The sequence below is a fragment of the Mesoplodon densirostris genome, chromosome 9 (genome assembly GCF_025265405.1).
Source record: "Mesoplodon densirostris isolate mMesDen1 chromosome 9, mMesDen1 primary haplotype, whole genome shotgun sequence".
Lineage (NCBI taxonomy): Eukaryota > Metazoa > Chordata > Mammalia > Artiodactyla > Ziphiidae > Mesoplodon > Mesoplodon densirostris.
In genome coordinates this window covers 36879999-36901403 of record NC_082669.1, presented here as the reverse complement: position 1 = coordinate 36901403, position 21405 = coordinate 36879999, and the positions used below count along the sequence as shown (strand labels likewise).

General features: G+C 37.7%; 1 protein-coding gene across 3 annotated transcripts in view; it reads right to left on the bottom strand.

Moving 5' to 3' along the window:
• Nucleotides 1-21405, bottom strand: part of CROT (carnitine O-octanoyltransferase) — a 68572-nt gene that overhangs the window by 6570 nt on the left and 40597 nt on the right. For 2 of the 3 annotated variants that reach the window (XM_060107462.1, XM_060107463.1), the window contains 7 exons: nucleotides 18336-18419; nucleotides 17813-17920; nucleotides 17456-17586; nucleotides 10022-10145; nucleotides 8446-8524; nucleotides 8264-8357; nucleotides 8023-8142 (listed from right to left, as the gene is read on the bottom strand). In XM_060107462.1, the coding sequence (XP_059963445.1) occupies nucleotides 8023-8142; nucleotides 8264-8357; nucleotides 8446-8524; nucleotides 10022-10145; nucleotides 17456-17586; nucleotides 17813-17920; nucleotides 18336-18419 (740 nt within the window). Of the gene's footprint in view, nucleotides 1-5188; nucleotides 5745-8022; nucleotides 8143-8263; nucleotides 8358-8445; nucleotides 8525-10021; nucleotides 10146-17455; nucleotides 17587-17812; nucleotides 17921-18335; nucleotides 18420-21405 lie in introns of those variants that run through there. The other variant, XM_060107464.1, reaches the window with a different exon arrangement.

The following is a 21405-nucleotide window of genomic DNA, read 5'->3' as shown; positions in this document are numbered from 1 at the left end:
AAATCCTCAACAAAATACTAACAAACACACTCCAACAACACATTAAAAGGATCATACATCATGATCAAGTGGGATTTATCCCAGGGATGCAAGGATTCTTCAACATACACAAATCAATCAATGTGATACACCATATTAACAAATTGAAGAATAATAACCATATGATCATCTTAATAGATGCAGGAAAAGCTTTTGACAAAATTCAACACCTATTTATGATAAAAACTCTCTACAAAGTGGGCAGAGAGGGAACCTACCTAAACATAATAAAGGCCATGTATGACAAACCCGCAGCAAACATCATTCTCATGGTGAAAAACTGAAAGCATTTCCTCTAAGGTCAGGAACAAGACAAGGATGTCCACTCTTGCCACTATTATTCAACAGAGTTTTGGAAGTCCTAGCCATGGCAATCAGAGAAGAAAAAGAAATAAAAGGAATACAAATTGGAAAAGAAGAAGTAAAACTGTCACTGTTTGCAGATGATATGATACTGTACATAGATAATCCTAAAGATGCCACCAGAAAACTACTAGAGCTAATCAATGCATTTGGTAAAGTTGCAGGATACACAATTAATGCACAGAAATCTCTTGCATTCCTATACACTAACAATGAAAGATCAGAAAGAGAAATTAAGTAAAGAATCCCATTCACCATTGCAACAAAAGAATAAAATACCAAGGAATAAACCTACCTAAGGAGGTAAAAGACCTGTATGCAGTAAACTATAAGACAGTGATGAAAAAAGTCAAAGACGACAAACAGATGGAGAGACAGATACCATGTTTTTGGACTGGAAGAGTCAGTATTGTGAAAATGACTATACTATCCAAAGCAATCTACAGATTCAATGCAATCGCTATCAAATTATCAGTGTCATTTTGTACAGAACTAGAACAAAAAATCTTAAAATTTGTATGAAGACACAAAAGAGCCTGAATAGCCAAAGCAATTTTGAGGGAAAAAAACGGAGCCGGAGGAATCAGACCTCCTGACTGCAGACTATACTACAAAGCTACAGTAATCAAGACAATATGGTGCTGGCACAAAAACAGAAATACAGATCAATGGAACAGGATAGAAAGCCCAGAGATAAACCCACACACCTATGGTCAACTCATCTATGAGAAAGGAGGCAAGGATATACAATGGAGAAAAGACAGTCTCTTCAATAAGTGGTGCTGGGAAAACTGGACAGTTCATGTAAAAGGATGAAATTAGAACACTACCTAACACCATATACAAAAATAAACTCAAAATGGATTAAAGACCTAAATATAAGACTGGACACTATAAAACTCTTAGAGGAAAACATAGGAAGAATACTCTTTGACATAAATCACAGCAAGTCTTTTTTGACCCACCTCCCAGGGTAATGGAAATAAAAACAAAAATAAACAAGTGGGACCTAATGAAACTTAAAAGGTTTTGCAGAGCAAAGGAAACTAGAAACAAGATGAAAAGACAACCCTCAGAATGGGAGAAAATATTTGCAAATGAATCAACGGATAAAGGATTTTCTTCAAAATATATAAACAGCTCATGCAGCTCAATATTTAAAAAAAAAAAGAAAAAAAACCAATCCAAAAATGGGCAGCAGACCTTAGTAGACATTTCTCCGAAGAAGACATACAGATGGCCAAGAGGCACATGAAAAGCTGCTAAACATCACTAATTATTAGAGAAATGCAAATCAAAACTATAGTGAGGTATCACCTCAGATCAGTCAGAATGGGCATCACCAGAAAATCCATGAACAACAAATGGTGGTGAGGGTGTGGAGAATGCAACAGTGCATTCCCACCAAATGCACTGTTGGTGGGAATGTAAATTGATACAGCAGCCACTATGGAGAACAGTATGGAGGTTCCTTAAAAAACTAAAAATAGAATTACCATATGATCCAGCAATCCCACTACTGGGCATACACCCAGAACAAAACCGTAATTCAAAAAAGACACATGCACCCCAATGTTCACTGCAGCACTATTTACAATAGCCAAGTCATGGAAGCAACCTAAATGCCCATCAACAGATGAATGGATAAAGATGTGGTACATATATACAATGGACTATTACTCAGCCATAGAAAGGAATGAAATTGTGTCATTTGTAGAGACGTGGATGGACCTAGAGACTGTCATACAGAGTAAGTCAGAAAGAGAAAAACAAATATCGTATATTAACGCATACATGTGGAATCTAGAAAAATGGTACAGATGAACTGGTTTGCAAGGCCGAAAGAGACACACAGATGTAGAGAACAAACATATGGACACCAAGGAGGGGAAGAGGGGGGGCGAGGGATGGGGGATGAATTGGGAGATAGGGATTGACATATATACACTAATATGCATAAAATAGATAACTAATAAAAACCTACTGTATAAAAAAAGAAATAAAATAAAATTCAAAAAAAAATTATTGGCCGAATATCCACATGCTGGGTGTTCATTAATTCCTCTAACAAATAATTTCACTTCACAATAAACATGGCATTGTGGTTCTAAAAATAAAATAAAATGCAATTTCAAAAATAAACCAATATTCTTTTCAAGCTTAACAGTGAATGAAAAAATTCCTTTCAGAGAATTTCCATGTATTGTTATTTCATTTGAAAACTATTTTGGGTGTATACATAGTAATGACTCATAAATGTACACTTCGAGATCTGACCTCTTTTCTGAGCTCCAAACATATATCCAACTGCCTATTGGCATATTCTCTTGTATATAAATTATAATAAATTTCTGCATTAGCAGAAATCTTGAAGTCACCATGTAGAAAACAAAATTGTTGATTCTACCCTAACATGGCTACTTCTCCCCTAATTTTCTCCATCCCAGTAAGTGCCACCATCGGAATCGGCAATCCATCAGTAAATCTTACTGGTTCTACCTCCAAAATACCTCTCAAATACCTCCACTGCTCTCCACCCTCAGTATCAACTGCCTCGTTCAATGTATCATCCATGCTTCCTGATTTCCTTCATCTCATTCTTGCTCATAGTACTGTCCACCTAATTTATATTGCATGTAACAGCCAACGATCCTTTTCACATGTAAATAAAATGTACCTTTCACACTTAAAATTGGTAAAATGCTTTCCATTATTTTTAGGAGAAAATCCAGACTCCTTAGCATGTTACAAGGCCCTACATCAACTGACCACCGCAACCAAATCAGTATCTCCAGGAGTGCTGTTTTTTTTTTTTTTTTTTGCCGTACGCGGGCCTCTCACTGTTGTGGCCTCTCCCGTTGCAGAGCACAGGCTCCGGATGCGCAGGCTCAGCGGCCATGGCTCACGGGCCCAGCCGCTCCGCGGCATATGGGATCCTCCCAGACCGGGGCACGAACCCGTATCCCCTGCATCGGCAGGCGTACTCTCAACCACTGCGCCACCAGGGAGGCCCTAGGAGTGCTGTTTTTAAAGTTCTCCAGGTGATTCTTGTGCACTCAGGGCTGAGAACACTGCCCTCCCTACCAGATTTAGCTCTTGTCTACCGCTCTTCAATGTCTTCTTCTACCACCCTCCCACTCAATTGTTAATGTATAGCTATAGTGCCTCTGTCCCTTAAAATTCCAACCTCTTCCCTACCCTCAGACCTGTATGCTTATGTTAAACAACAAAGTCATTGTGAAACGTTTACTGAGTGCAACATATTTATGAGATATTGTTACAGAGCTGGGGATACAAAAACAAAGACCACGTTTGTGGGATTGTATTCTAGGAAGGAAAGATAGGTAACATGCAAATAAGTACATACATACACATACACACACACACGGTGGTTAAAATGCAGCAGGTGTGTGTGGGGAAGGGGGAAAAATGCTATTTTAGATAGTTAGGGAAGGCCTCTCAGATGAGAGCAAATACTTATCTGAGATAAGGGAGTCATCCTTGCACGTATTTCAGGGAAGAAACTACTAAGCCGAGGAAATCATGACCGTGAAGGCCTTGACGAGGGCGCTTGCCTGGCACGTTCAAGGTACAAGGGAATCAGTGACAGCCTTCTAGGAGACAGGGTGAGAGGTAGATGAGACCTAGATCATGTAGGGTCTCTCAGGAGGACTTTGGATCTTACATGAGTGAAAGCAAAAGCCCTCGGAAGGTTCTGAGTAGGAGAACAATTCGAGTTGAGTTCCATTTGGTCATCAGGGCTACTGTGTAGAGAATGGTCTGTAGGGAAGGACAGGTGGAGGCAAGAAGACTGCAGAGAACTTGCTGCAGTGACCTAAGTGGGAGAAGACGGTGGCTCAGCCAGGGCGGGAGAGTTGGAGAGAGCAAGCAGGGATCAGATTCTGGAGAGCTGTTTTCCTGGCTATTCGTATGACAAATTCCTTCCCATCCTTAACATCTCAGTTTCATTATCCCTCCCTCAGACACCTTCCCTGACCACATACTATATAAAGCAGTGCTCCGTCTCTACCAGTTTTTCTCTATTACCACAACAATTTGATTATTTGCTCTACAACATTCATCACTATTTGCAGTTATCCTGCTTACTTGTTTGCTCTTGTTCTTGTTTCCCAAGTAGGAAATACTATCTTTAAGAGAGGGGTTTTGTCTGTCTTGTATCCTTAGCACCTAAAACAATCCTTGGCACATTTTAAGTTCTCATTAAATATTTCCTGAATAAGTGAATGGAAACTGTCCCAGGATCATTAAAAATACATTTTTCAAAAAGTCAAAGAGCTGAGGCATATCTGGCTTAAACTCTTATCACTGCATGCAATGTAACATCCACGACTTGTCAGAGAATATGTTAGAATCCTTAGTTATTCTCTGTATATGATGATGATTTTGGACCTGGTAAAGGATAAACATGGCTAATAAGATCCATGTTTAACTTTTATCATTCAACCTTTCATTTGTAGATTAACGTATAGAAACTGAATACTATGGGAATACATCATCTAAGACTTAGATGCCAACAAATACAAGCACCCCTGGTATGCAAAAATCACGCTTGACATGGAGACAGATGATAAAATTTTGAAAAAATAACACTGACTGTAAACTCTTTTAAAAAAGGAAAAATAGAAAAACAGTACGTTAGAAACTGAACTATGTCACACTTTTTTTAAAGAAGACAGAATTTATGAGAGGGAAGGGTCACTGCCAGAACAGTGGGCTGACTTCCTATTCCGAACATGTGCTATTAGTCAGTTTTTATAGCCAGAGAACAAAGGAATGGTCCAAGGTGAAAATTTCATTTACTGATTGGTCAAGGCATATATACCTTCCTTCTATAGAGTGGGACAGGGCAGATGCCTTATTTGGGACAGGTCCCATCACCCAGGTGGGCTCAGGAATTTCATAACCATCGCAACACGGTGGGGAGGGTGATTAAGAGTCCAGTAAGCGGTGTGACGCTAAAACGTTTGCAGGCAGGGTCGTCCTTTGTCCTTGAAGCACCCTTGTCCTTGGAGCACCACAGCACGGAGTCTTGCTCACTGGACCACGAGGGAAGTCCCAGGAGGCTGATATTTAGAGAGGAAATTCCGGGGGAACATAGATGTTTAAAGGGAATTGCTGTGATGTTTGCCACGTGGTATGCAATGTCACTCTTCTTCCACACCTTCTCCAAAAAATCTTCAGTAAAACTTTATTGCTCCATCATGTACAGTAGGCTGGAACTGGTGTCCTAGCATTGCATTTACACACTGAATGCAGCCTCAGAGTGGACCAAGCATGAGAGCTCTGGTTACCGTTGGGGGCCTTGCCACATCTGGCCACATCTGATTTAAAAAAATTTTTTAAACATCTTTATTGGAGTATAATTGCTTTACAATGGTGTGTTAGTTTCTGCTTTATAACAAAGTGAATCAGTTATACACATACGTACGTCCCCATATCTCTTCCCTCTTGCATCTCCCTCCCTCCCACCCTCCCTATCTCACCCCTCTAGGTGGTCACAAAGCACTGAGCTGATCTCCCTGTGCTATGTGGCTGCTTCCCACTAGCTATCTATTTTACGTTTGGTAGTGTATCTATGTCCATGCCACTCTCTCACTTTGTCCCAGCTTAACCTTCCCCCACCCTGTATCTGCAAGTCCATTCTCTAGTAGGTCTGTGTCTTTATTCCCATCTTGCCCCTAGGTTCTTCATGACCATTTTTTTTTTATTCCATATATATGTGTTAGCATACGGTATTTGTTTTTCTCTTTCTGACTTACTTCACTCTGTATGACAGACTCTAGATCCATCCACCTCACTACAAATAACTCAGTTTCGTTTCTTTTTATGGCTGAGTAATATTCCATTGTATATATGTGCCACATCTTCTTTATCCATCCGTCGATGGACACTTAGGTTGCTTCCATGACCTGGCTATTGTAAATAGAGCTGCAATGAACATTTTGGTACATGACTCTTTTTGAATTATGGTTTTCTCAGGGTATATACCCAGTAGTGGGATTGCTGGGTCGTATGGTAGTTCTGTTTTTAGTTTTTTAAGGAACCTCCATACTGTTCTCCAAGTGGCTGTACCAATTTACATTCCCACCAACAGTGCAGCACGAGGGTTCCCTTTTCTCCACACCCTGTCCAGCATTTATTGTTTCTAGATTTTTGGACGATGGCCATACTGACCGGTGTGAGATGATATCGCACTGTAGTTTTGATTTGCATTTCTCTAATGATTTATGATGTTGAGCATTCTTTCATGTGTTTGTTGGCAATCTGTATATCTTCTTTGGAGAAATGTCTATTTAGCTCTTCTGCCCATTTTTGGATTGGGTTGTTTGTTTTTTTGATATTGAGCTGCATGAGCTCCTTGTAAATTTTGGAGATTAATCCTTTGTCAGTTGTTTCATTGGCAAATATTTTCTCCCATTCTGAGGGTTGTCTTTTCATCTCGTTTATGGTTTCCTTTGCTGTGCAAAAGCTTTTAAGTTTCATTAGGTCCCATTTGTTTATTTTGTTTTTATTTCTATTTCTCTAGGAGGTGGGTCAAAAAGGATCTTGCTGTGATTTATGTCATAGAGTGTTCTGCCTGTGTTTTCTTCTAAGAGTTTGATAGTGTCTGGCCTTACATTTAGGTCTTTAATCCATTTTGAGTTTATTTTTGTATATGGTGTTAGGGAGTGTTTTAAGTTCATTCTTTTACATGTAGCTGTCCAGTTTTCCCAGCACCACTTATTGAAGAGGCTGTCTTTTCTCCATTGTATATTCTTGCCTCCTTTATCAAAGATAAGGTGTCACACATATTATTATTCCCATTTTTCACATTCCACCTGAAATGCCTCTAAGCCTGCTCTCTTCTTATTCATATGGTGCTATATGTGGCCCCATTATCTTAATTCCCAAGCTCTGACAGACCCCTGTGAAGAGACGGCCAGACTCTGTGAAAGGGGACTTTCTAAGCCTTTCTGTCAATTCGCTATTACCTTGTTCTCCACCTCTCTTTCTCCTACCAGGTTTTAGTATTTTCTTTCTCATTCTTCCCACAAATTTAAGTCAAACCCCATACAACCAAAATGAAATGCATCTGAATTGGCAAAACATCCTTTTCTGAACACAAATTAATTTACTTTGTCTCTTGTCTTGGTCTCATTAGTATTGTCTATGACTGCACTAACCACCACATATTTACAGACCATCAAATTTTATCTGAACTTGTCATCAAATACCTTGGATAGAACAAATATGGTAATATGTGTACTGATTTTGGAGGATGATGATGACATGATCACTGAGTCAACCTGAAACAGTGCTCTGCACAAAACACCTAAAGGACTGATTTGACAAATGTCTCAAAAGCAGGAAAGAGAAACAAATACGCATTAAACGCCTAAGTGGTAAAAAAATAATTGCCTATGAAGCAAGTGACAGATGACAACACCATCAGAATCATAGTGTAGGGAAGACAAACAACAAAAGTGAGCACAGTTAAGAATAATAAAGATGTTAAAAAATAAAATAAAATACTATTCTAAAAATAAAATTTATAGATGCAAATAAAATATACCAAACTAAAAAATTTTTTAAATTAAAAAATAAAAAGAGCAGACTCACCTGTCATCTCTGATATGATAGAAAAATCCATATCCATTGTGTACCATGGGAACCACCACTCCCTGGACTCTTAAATAACCAATCAGACTTGTTGAGAGAACGAAGTTTCCACCTCCTCCACTGTATGGCACAAAGAAAGGATATTTTACTAGGCTTACAGAAGCTTACATTGTTTCTGAAAAGCTTTTAACATTCAGGAAGAAAGAAACTGATGAGGTTACAAAACACTACATTATATTACCTTCTGGAGAAAAGTGGGTCTGTAAAGAGTTCTGGAACAGGGAGACATTCCTCTTTTGCTATGAGTGAGAGACCTAACAAATGACGGTCAAATCCTGCAATAAAACCCCAAACCTTAAGTTAGAAAAATGTTTTCAGCACAAGAGACTTTTTTTTAAGTCAGAAGAAAACCAGTATAAGTACCTTTTCCAGTTGAACAATCTTTCATCATTTTATTATGTTTTGCAAAAGCTTCTAACATCCTGTGCTGCTGCTCAAAAAGCTGTGTTAAAAATCAAGAGATACTTCAATAACAAACTGTACAGAAACCAAACAAAAAACCTGAGCTCAAAGTAATCAGAATTTGGCAGGACTTCCCTTGGGACACAGTGGTTAAGAATCCACCCGTCAGTGCAAGGGATACGGGTTTAAGCCCTGGTCCAGGAAGATCCCACATGCCGTGGAGCAGCTAAGCCCGTGCGCCACAACTACTGAGCCTGCGCTCTAGGGCCCGCGAGCCACAACTACTGAGCCTGTGTGCTACAACTACTGAAGCCCGCATGCCTAGAACCCGTGCTCCGCAACAAGAGAAGCCACCGCAATGAGAAGCCCACACACCGCAACAAAGAGTAGCCCCCACTCGTTGCAACTAGAGAAAGCCCGCACGCAGCAACAAAGACCCAACGCAGCCAAAAAATTCATTAATTAATTTAAAAAAAAGTAATTAGAATTTGGGTAATTTTAGAGAGACATAAGACTCTGAGAAAGACCTTGAGATGTATAACTTTTCTGTCTTTTTCCTCACTTCTTCCACTGCCTTTATTTTTTTAATTTTTATTTTATATTGGAGTATAGTTGATGAAGATGTTGTGTTAGTTTCAGGTGTACAGCAAAGCGATATAGTTATACATATACATTTATCCATTCTTTTTCAGATTTTTTTTCCCATTTAGGTTATTATAGAATATTGAGCAGAGTTCCCTGTGCTATACAGTAGGTCCCTGTTGGTCATCTATTTTAAATATAGCAGTGTGTACACATCAATCCCAAACTTCCAATCTATCTACCCCCTTACCCTTACCCGCTTCCTCTCTGCCTTTTCTTTCCTATATGCCCTGCAACTTGATTATTTCTTTCCCAGAACAAGAAAACAGAAACTTGTGGGCAGCACTGAAGTGATATCAACAAGTGTAAAGACAGAAGCAATTACGATTTCAAAACTAAAGCATAGGTGTACAAAAATGATAATGAAGCAGCTCTATGAAATTAAAATAAGTTAACATATACATAACTATGTCAATCAAAACTAAAGAAATAAATGCAATACCAAAATAGCAGTGGGAAGGAACTACCCTTTTGTGTAAATGCTTCAAGTATAAAACAAAACATATAAAGCTGTACTGGTTCTAATATACAAAAAAAAATCTGATTTCAAAAATGTTCCACCACATCAAGAAAAGCTTCCTTTAAAGGCACTTTGGGAGAGTCTACATTTTATGCGTGTTATCTAAAGGAAGATCAACAGTAGTGAAATACTCAAGGTGTTGAAGTTACTTTGCCTAGAAAATGACACAAATGGGCTTCTTATCAGGTCTTCCCTGTTTCTTATTCTTTCCAAGTATATACTTCACTGGCAAATGAAGAAATGTTTGAAAGTTTCCAGAAAAAAAGGTCTGAAAATATTTTACTGATCCAGGGATTTGAAGAAGTTAGTTATTTAAGAGCCAAGTTTCCTTTAGAACAGACAAATTCTGTTAATTTTTTCTTTTCAAATACTCACACTGGTAGAAGGATCCTGCATGGATTGGCACCATCTGACTGCTTCTACTGTACATGATCGCACAGTCTCTGTACGGCCATGATAAAAGTATCTTGTCATAGCTGTTTCATAGCAGCAACCAGGGCTACAAGAAAAAATGAAAATAAGAAAATGTATCATGAGAAAGAAAATGCTCTAATGTTATTACAAAGAGAGTTTACCTAATAAAGCTGGCTTTGGTCAGAGACTAAGTTCTACAATACAGACTACGACTGAGATTTTCAATAACAAAGAGGCTGTTTTCAACATCAAAGAGCAAAATGTACTGTGGCCTGGTATAACAGGAAATGTTTCAAAGGCTTGGCTGCTGTCAGGTTGTGTACATTGGCATCTGTGGCAGGTGGCGTGAGATGCCCCCAGTGATCCCCGCCTCCTGCAGATGCCCTGGGATAACCCTTCACACTGCGTGTGGGATGCATTTAGTGTCTTCCTTCTAATGAAAGGAATATGACAGAAGTAATGAGATGTCACTTCTGAAATCAGGTTACAAAGAGAGCTCTCTCATCTCCTTATTCTGAGGAAAGCCTGCTGCCATGCTGGGAGTTGCCCTGTAGAGAGGCCCAGGTGGCAAGAAACAGAGAGGGCTCTGGACAACAGCTTGGGAGGAAATGAACCTTACTAATAACCATGTGAGTGAGACTGTACGCGGATCTTCTTTAAGGGGTGCCTTCAGGTGAAGACACGGTCCTGGCTGACACCCTGACTACAACCTGACAAGAGACCTGAAGCCAGAGGCACCCAGCTAAGCTGTGCCTGGACTCCTGACAGACAGAAAATGTGAGATGATAAATATTTGTTGTTTTACGCTACTAAGATACGGGATAATAGAGTCCTTGGCCTTTAGTTTCCTCCTACAGAACATGAATGACTCTAGAATTAAGTAAAAGCATTATTTAAGAAGTTCCCTAGAATGATGACTGTTTTCCTGGGGTGGAGAATGATATAACAATTTTTGGTACAAAGCTCTCTTACTTTCCTGGTGACAGGAATTTAGAGTTAAAGCAGTCAAATGGAAGAGTAAAAGGTCTGAACGTGGGCACTAAGAGGGCTCAAACAGTTGTTTGGTTTTTTTTTTTGGCCATGACATGCGGCTTGTGGGATTCTTAGTTCCCTGACCAGGGATTGAACCCAGGTCCATGGCAGTGAAAGCACCGTGTCTTAACCACTGGATCACCAGGGAATTCCCGCAGTTATTGAGCCTCCTCTGTTCAGTGTTTCTATAAGACTCTCCCTGAGCTGAAATAGCATCCTTTCAAAATGTGAAGGAGAAAGTGTAAATAAAAATTTAAACCACCAGGCTTCCTTGGTGGCGCAGTGGTTGAGAGTCCGCCTGCCGATGCAGGGGACACGGGTTTGTGCCCCGGTCCGGGAAGAACCCACATGCCACGGAGCGGCTGGGCCCGTGAGCCATGGCTGCTGAGCCTGCACGTCCGGAGCCTGTGCTCCGCAACGGGAGAGGCCACAACAGTGAGAGGCCCACCTACAGCAAAAAAATAAAAAATAAAAAATTTAAACCACCACTAAAATAGCATTCTTTAAAAAACGAAGATAAAAGCAGTAAGAATGAATGACAAAATATCACTACTCTGCAACCTGTAATGAAATAATAGATCTTGGTAATGATCATCAATGGCCACTAAAACCATTAGGTAAAAGAATCAGGGAGGAAACTTTATAACGGATGTTGGCTAACAACTGAACTCACCCTCAATCTGAATAGGATGTGAAAGGAAACAAATAATATTAACTATTTGATTTACTGTTATAAAAAATAATAAAAATAATTGATTACTAGTCTCAAGTTGCCAAATCTATCTACCAGTTTATAGGAAACATGGGAGATTGAACAACAATGTTTAACAGTCTTTTTACTTAAAGGGCAAATACATAGAACAGTAATATAAATTTATGTTAATGGACACACAATGTAAAAAGATGTAATCTGTGATAAAATAAAGAGGGCGGTACAGAGATGGATAAAAGCACAGTGTTTGTATACTATTAAAAGTAAGCTGGTATTATTCAAACTAGGTTGTTATAAATTTAAGACGTTAAATGTAATTTCCAAGGTAGCCATAAAGAAAATGGCTTAAAAAATACAAAGAAAGAATAGGGAAATCAAAATGGTACACTCCAAAAAAAAATCAAAATCACTACTACCAAAAAAGAAAGTAACGGAGGAATTGAAGAACAAAAACACGTAAGACCTACAGAATACACAGCTAAATGGCAGAATTCTCCCTCCTTATCAGTAACTCTCCAATCAAAGGCAGAGATTGGCAAGATGAACAAAAAACATCATCTATATACTGTCCACAAGAGATTCTGTTTAGAAACAAAGACAGTAAGAGGTTAAAAGTAAAATGATGAAAAAAGATAGTAACCAAAAGAGAGTTTGAGTGGCTATACAATTTTTTTTTCCATTAGGAGTGGCTGTATATATATCAGACAAAATATATTTTAAGTAAAAAGGATGAATGAGACAAACAGGACATTATTTACTGATAAAAGATTTAATTCATCAAGATATAACAATTATAAAAATATATGCACCAAACAACAGAACTATAAGATATATGAAACAAACACTGACAGAATTGAAGAGAGAACTAGACAGCTCTAAAATACTTCCAGACTTCAATACCCAACTTTCAATAATGGATAAAACACATAGAAAGAAGATCTAATAAGGAAAGAGAAGACTTGAACAACACTATAAATAACTACACCTAAAAGACATATATAGAATATGCTACTAAGAACAGCAGAATACAAATTCTTCTCAAGTGCACATAGAACATTCTCCAGGACAGACCATATATTAGGCCACAGAATAAGTCTCAATAAATTTAAAAAGACTGGAATCATACAAAGTATCTTCTTCAATGGCAATGGGATGAAGCTAAAAAGCAGTAACAAGAAAAACTGAAAAATTCACAAATATGTAGAAATAAAACAACAAACTCTTAACCAATTGTTCAGGGAGAAATCACAAGGTAAATTAGAAAACACCCTGTGATGAATGAAAAGTAGAACATACCACAATTTATGGAATGAAGCAAAAGCACTGTTCAGAGGCAAATTTATGGCTCTAAATACTTACATTAAAGAAGATCTCAAATCAGTAAACTAACTGCACACTTTAAAGAATTAAAAAAAAGAAGAGCAAACTAGCCCTATAGCCAGCAAAAAAAGAAGTTAAGATTACAGTAGAGATAAACAAAATACAGAAATGAAAAATAAAGTTAACTAAACCAAAGTTGGTTCTTTGCAAAGATCAACAAAATTGACAAGCTTTTAGCTACACTAAGGAAAAAAAGGGAGAAGACTCCAATTACTACAATCAACTATGAGAAAGAGGGCATTACTATTGACTTTACAGAAATAAAAAGGATTGTAAGAGAATATTATGAACTGTATACAATAAATTGGACAGCCTAGATGAAATGGACATATTCTGAGAAACACACAAACTACCAAATCTAACTCAAGAAAAAATAGAAATCTGACTAGATGTATAACAAGTAACAAGATCAATGAGCAATCAAAAACCTCTGAACAAAGGTAAGTTCTGGACCAGATGGCTTCACTGATGAATTCTAATACTTAAAGAATTAACACCAATCCTTCTCAAACTCTTCCAAAAACACTGGTGAGGAAGGACCATTTCCTTACTCATAATATGAGGCCAGCATTACCCTGATACCAAAACCATGCAAAGACACTGCAAGAAAAGACACTATAGACCAATACCCATTATGAATATGGATGCAAAAATCCTCAACAAATTACTAGCAAACTGAATTCAGCAGCAGATTAAAAGGATGATACACCATGACCAAGTGGGATTCATCCCAGGAATCCAAGGATGGTTCAACATATGAAAATCAATGTAATATACTACATTAATAGAATGGAGAAAAAGACCTATATGATCATCGCAATTGATATAGAAAAGCCTTTGACAAAATCCAACCTATCTCTAGTCACAGATATGTGGTCTTATACATAAAACGCTAGAGTCCACAAAAAACTGTTAGAGCTAATAAAGGAATTCAGCAGTTTCAGGATATAAAGTCAAAATGCAAAAATCAGTTGCATTTCCATACACTAGCAATAAATAATCTGAAAAGAAAATCAGGAAAACAATTTACAACAGCATCAAAAAGAATCAAATACTTAGGATTAAGTTTAACCAAGGAGGCAAAAAGACCTGTACACCAAAAACTACAAAACATTGAAAGAAATTTAAAAAGACATAAATAAATGCAAAGGGACCCCATGTTCATGGATTAGAAGACTTAATATTGTTAAGATGACAATACTACTAAAAGGGATCTACAGATGCAACGCAATCTCTATCAAAATCCCAACGACATTTTTACAAAAATGGGAAAACCCATCCTAAAATTCATATGGAATTTCAAGGAACCCAGAGTCGCCAGAACAATCTTCTTTTCAAGAACTAAGGTGAAGGGGACTTCCCTGGTGGTCCAGTGGTAGAGAATCCACCTTCCAATGCAGGGGACGCAAGTTCAATCCCTGGTCAGGGAACTAAGATCCCACATGCCTTGGGGCAACTAAGCCCGTGTGCCACAACTACTGAGTTCGTGCGCCTCAACTAGAGAGACTGCATGCTACAAACTACAGAGCCCGTGCGCCCTGGAGCCTGTGCACCACAACTAGAAAAGAGAAAACCCACACGCCACAACTAGAGAGAAGCCCGTGCGCCACAACGAAGAGCCCACGCACCTCAAAGCAAAGATCCCGCATGCGTCAACGAAGGTCCTGCGTGCCGCAGCTAAGATGCAACACAGCCAAAAATAATAAATAAAATAAATAAATAAATAATAAATAAATCTTAAAAAAAAAAAAGAACAAAGATGAAGTACTCATTAGTTCCAGATTTCAAAACTTACTGCAAAGCTACAATAATCAAAACAGTGTCGTATGAACACAAGAAGAGACACACTGAACAACACACTGACCCAGAAACAAACCCTCATCTATGGTCAATTGATTTTGGACAAGAGTGTCAAGACCACTCAATAGGGAAAGGACAGTCTCTTCACAAATAATGCTAAGAAAACTGGATATCCATATGCAAAAGAGTGAATTTTGATCCTCACCATACCCCCTACACAAAAATTAACTCAAAATGGATCAAAGACCTAAAGTAAGAGCTAAAACTATAAAACTCTTAGAAGAAAACATATGGGGAAAGTTTTGTAATACTGGATTTGGCAATGATTTCTTGGATATGGCACCAAAAGCACAGGCAACAAATGAAATAAACAGATAAATTGGACTTCAAAATTTAAAACTTTGTGCATCAAAGCATACTCTTAAGAGAATGAAAAGACAACCTGCAGAATGAGAGAAAATATTTGCAAAACACCTATCTGATAAGGGTTTCATATCTACAATACATAAAGAACCCTTAAAATTCAACAACAAAATGACAACTGAATTACCAAATGCACAAAGGATTTAAATAGACATTTTGCCAAGAAGATATACAAATGGCCAATAAACACACGAAGATATTCAACCTCATTAGTCACTAAGGAAATGCAAATAAAAACCACAATGAGATACCACTTCACAAGTACTCTGGATGGCTTTTTTTTTTTTTTTTTAAACAGGAAAATAAGTGTTGGCAAGGATGTGGAACAACAATACATTACTTTGTATATTGCTGGTGGGAACGTAAAAATGGTATCCACTGTGGAAAACAGTTGGGCAGTTCCTCAAAAAGTTAAACATAGAATTACCACACAGCCCAGCAATTCCACTCCTAGTTATTGACTCAAAAGAATTGAAAACAGGGATTCAAACCAATACATGTATGTGAATGTTCACAGCAGTGTTATTCACAATAGCCAAAAGGCAGAAACAACCCAAGCATTTGTCAACAGAAGAATGGATAAACAAAATGTGGTATATTCATACAATTGAATATTATTCAGCCATAAAAGAACAAACACTGAAAATACTATCCTAAGTGAAATAAGCCAGATACAGAAGGACAAATAATGTATAATTCCACTTAGAGGAAATATCCAGAACAGGCGAATTCATATAGACAGAAAGTGGATTAGAGATTACCAGGGGTTGGGATAGAAGAGAGAATAGGAAATTATTGCTTAATGAGTACAGAGTTTCTGTTTGGGGTGGTTAAAAAAAAGTTTGGAAATAGACAGTGGTGATGGTTGCACAACACAGTCGATGTAATTAATGCCACTGGATTATATACTTAAAAATAGTTAAAATGGCAAGTTTTATTTTATTTATATTTTACCACAATAAAAGAAGATAACTGACTGTTGAAGGCAAAAATAGTAGTGCATCATGAGGTTGTTAACATATGTACAAGTATAACGTATGACAACAACAGCACAAAGAATGAGGTAAGCATAACAGAAGCACTGTTTTAAGGTTCTTTCATTATACTTTAAATGGAAAATATCTGAAGGTAGATTGCAAGTTTAAAGATGTATTTCGTAAAACCCTACCAATAGAAAAAAAACCAGTGTAGCTGATAATGGAGATAAAAGGAACAATAAAAAAAACTAGGAATTCAAAAGGAGATAAAAAAAACAAAGAAACAAAAAATAGATGGGATAAAGAGAAACAGCACTACTGTAGACTTAAACCCAACCTTACTGATAATTATATTAAATGTAAATGATCTAAACACCCCATTTAAAGATACATATTCTCAGGTAAAATTTTATTTTATTTTATTTTATTTTATTTATTTATTTTTTTTAGCTAATTGGGCCTCTCACTGTTGTGGCCTCTCCTGTTGTAGAGCACAGGCTCCGGACGCGCAGGCTCAGCGGCCATGGCTCACGGGCCCAGCCGCTCCGCGGCATGTGGGATCTTCCCGGCCCGGGGCACGAACCCGTGTCCCCTGCATCGGCAGGCAGACTCTCAACCACTGCGCCACCAGGGAAGCCCCTCAGGTAAAATTTTAAAAAGGAAGATCAAGGAGCTTCCACTTCTGCTTAGGATGTAGAAATTCATAACATACCATCTCTCCTATCCTAAAAATGAGTAAAGACTGTCTAATCTATAAAACCATACCTTTTCATGAACCCACCTGAAAACAGGCTGCAAGAAAACCAAGCTATCTGAATTCCAAAGAATGACAAATCTCTCTCAGAAGAGAGCAAGCACCTCAAAAATATCAAGGTAATGAAAAACAAGGAAAGACTGTTAAAGTGTCACAGATGGAAACTCTAATAACACTGTTGATGAAAGTACAAATTAGGGCACAGTGCCAACTGGGAAAAACGTAAGAAAAAACACTGGGGAGTTACAACAGAATAGCTATAGTAAAGATAGCCTTGGACTTCAAGACTCTGAAAGTGGAAAATGAATGGTCCTCACCGTCCATGAAGTCTATAATAGGCCAGCTGAAGTGCCAGCTGAACAAAGGTATCAGGGTGAAGCTTCTTCTTCTTGGTTAGCTTTTTGCCAAAAGACGTAAAGGCATAGACCAAAAGCTGCAGATCCGATGCCTAACAAAAAGAATGAAAGACGAACAGTGAAAAAACACCTAAGGAGAATACCCCAAAGATAACCAAAATATCATTTGCATTAAAATAATCATCAGACATAAATAAAGGTATCAAAGTTGTAATTTTTAAATGTTTTATGCCGTCATACTTGCATGATAGCCAAATATTCATATATAGTAGTTATAAGATAAAGTATCACTATCAAAGAGAAAAGTGAAAAATCTACCTGCTTGAAATACTGGGCTTTAGCTTGACTGATATCATTTAATACTTTTTCATCCACAGTGAAAACAAGCTCCTCTGGAAGTGGTATATTCCGCACTTTATCTGAACCCTGAAAATAGGGAAAACTTAAAAATATTATATCTATAAAAATATGAGGAGAGCTTACCTGGTGGCGCAGTGGTTAAGTATCTGCCTGCCAATGTAGGGGACACGGGTTTGAGCCCTGGTCTGGGAAGATCCCACATGCCGCAGAGCAACTAAGCCCATGCACCACAACTACTCAGCCTGTGCTCTAGAACCTGTGAGCCACAACTACTGAAGCCTGTGCGCCTAGAGCCCGTACTCTGCAACAAGAGAAGCCACCACAATAAGAAGCCCACGCACTGCAACGAAGAGGAGCCCCCACTCACCGCAACTAGAGAAAGCCTGCGCACAGCAACGAAGACCCAACGCAGCCAAAAATAAAATAAATTTATTAAAAAAAGTTATGAGGAGAAAGGGATGAAATATTTCTTCTAACATACCGTCCATCTTCCTTCACTCTCAAAAATTTTCTGATCAACATAATAGCTGATGTTTACGATAACCATTGCATCATAAGGAGCATGCTAAAATGAAAATACACAAGATTGTGAATAAGTTTTGTAAGTTAAAACTTGACCCATACTTAAAAAACTAAAAATAGAACTACCATACGACCAGCAATCCCACTACTGGGCATATGCCCTGAGAAAACAATAATTCAAGAAGAGTCATGTACCACAATGTTCACTGTAACTCTACTTACAATAGCCAGAACATGGAAGCAACCTAAGTGTCCATCAACAGATGGATGGATAAAGAAGATGTGGCACATATATACAATGGAATATTACTCAGCCATAAAAAGAAACGAAACTGAGTTATTTGTAGTGAGGTGGATGGACCCAGAGTCTGTCATACAGAGTGAAGTAAGTCAGAAAGAGAAAAACAAATACCGCATGCTGACATATATATATGGAATCTAAAAAAAAAAAAAAAAAAAAAAAATTGGTTCTGAAGAACCTAGGGGCAGGGCAGGACTAAAGACACAGTTGTAGAGAATGGACCTGAGGGCACGGGGAGGGGGAATGGTAAGCTAGGATGAAGTGAGAGAGTGGCATGGACATATATACACTACCAGATGTAAAACAGATAGCTAGTGGGAAGCAGCCGCATAGCACAGGGAGATCAGCTCAGTGCTTTGTGACCACCTAGAGGGGTGGGATAGGGAGGGTGGGAGGGAGATGCAAGAGGGAGGAGATATGGGGATATATGTATATGTATAGCTGATTCACTCTGTTATAAAGCAGAAACTAACACACCATTGTAAAGCAATTGTACTCCAATAAAGATGTTTTAAAAATTTAAAAATTTTTAAAAAATGGAAAAATAAATAAATAAAAATTAGAGAAAATAAGAAATAAATATTAAATGTTTAAAAAAAAATAAAGTATCTCTTTCAATTTTTCCTTATAAAAGTGGAAGACATTGAAGGGTTATGAACAGAGCACTGACATGATTTGTCTTACAATTTAAAAGGATCACTCTGATGGTTGTGTTGAGTTAAAAAGATAGTGTAATGGGAAATGAATGGCATTATGCATTTGGCAAAACCATAAAGTTGTACAACATAAATAGTGAAACAATGTAAACTATGTAATTCAGTTAATAATAATGTATCAATATTGGTTCATCAAATGTAACAACATATACCAATATAAGATATCAATGAAAGGAAAAACAGGGTGCAGGAAAGAGAGCAAGTGAGCACTTTGTACTTTCTCCTTAATTTTCCTGTAAATCTGGAACTTGCTCTAAAAAGTAGTCTACTAATTAAAAAAAAAAAAAAAAAACTTGACCCAATATTTTATTTTCACCTTCCCTCCACTCTTAACACATAATAAAATGCAGAATTCTCAAATACCTCACTTTGTAATGATAAAGAGATAGATATCCCACAGTATAGTAAGTAACTGATATATTTTATTTTCTGAGAAAGAACAAATATTTAAAGTCACAAGCACCTAATTAGGGCTCTTGAGGTAATGGGAAGGGATGTAAACATGAATAATCTAGAGAAAATAATTGCTATTTGTATTGGAAGTCAAAGGAGGTATACGTATGTACATATACAACGCTAAAATGTTCTGGAATTGTAAAAGCACTATGGAAAAGCAGATGGGGGTGGCAGACTAAATCTGAAGGCTAAATGGAGGATGGGTATGAACTTCTTTTGGTAAACACACAGTCCACTAGATAAGTATTTAAAAGCATAATGATTCTGTGTACATATCTATAAGAGTGTTCAATGTGGCAGAAATAATTCTCAATGTTTAAGGAATGTGGGAAAGATGCGCTGAGTTACAGGGGTGTCATAGTTTTCACAGCTGTATTTAGAGAAAGGAACTGTGGCTAGTGAATTTTCCCATCATTTATTCTGGAGGATAAACTTTTTGCCTTATCTTCTCCATGTTCCTTTGATGACAATTACATCACATGGGGGTTTTTCCCCTCTGGGTTAAGGATACCACTTTACATTACACACAGTTACCATTCATGAACTGAAAATGACACCGCTAGCCTTGGAGAGAAAGAAGGGAGGTTTAAGATATGAATCCAGCACACTTGGGCCCAGTTTCAGAGGGGGTAATTAGGTGTCTTAAATATCGCCTTAACACTTCACAGCTTTGCTGCCCTGTATTACAGCCCCATGGAGCCTAGAAACACGGTATATCATTACCAGGTAAGCAGCCACCAAAGCACCAGGAAAGGCTTACTAGGGAGGTCAGTATAAGATGCAAGAGCAGTTCATCCTGCCTGCCAGCAACAGCACGTATAACAAGACACAGAGGTCATGGACAAGACCCTTTTCTAACAGCATCTCACAACTGTGTAGTACTTTGTAGCTTTACAAAGAACTTTCACAGATATTGCATATATTATTTCATTGAAGACAACAGTATTATACTGGAACCAGTAAGAAAGAGCATGACTGAAAGATATAAATCTTTGACTTATAATTTTACCCATTCATCTCCTGGCGGAAAGTTAATCATCAATTTAAAAAAAATGTTAGGAAATAGAAAAATAGAAAAAAAAGAAAATAGAAATAGAAAACAGAATAGAAAAATAGAAAAAGTTCAAATGCTTTCCTGATGCTTTCTTTGTTCATGTAAGTTTTATCCTTTTTTTTCATTTATATGGAGGCAATATGTGTAATATACTGTTTAATAATGTGGACTTTGGTTCTGAGTCCAAACCTTACTACTTACTAGCTACATAAGTAAGTTAAGTTCTCAAGTAAGTTACTTGAGAAAGTTAGTTAATTCTTTAAGTAAACTGCCTCATCTGTTAGTAGGGAAAACAATACCTAGTTGCATATAGCAGCTGTGAAAAATGATTTTAATAATGCTTATAAAGTACTTACTACAGATCCTGGCCCACAGCAATAATTAGTAACTACTGTTATTAACAACTAATGTTTATCACATGCTCCCTATGTACTTCTACAAAAGCCTACAACAAAGCCTATATAAGGAAGACAAAATAGTTGACCCCAGGATTTTAAATCCC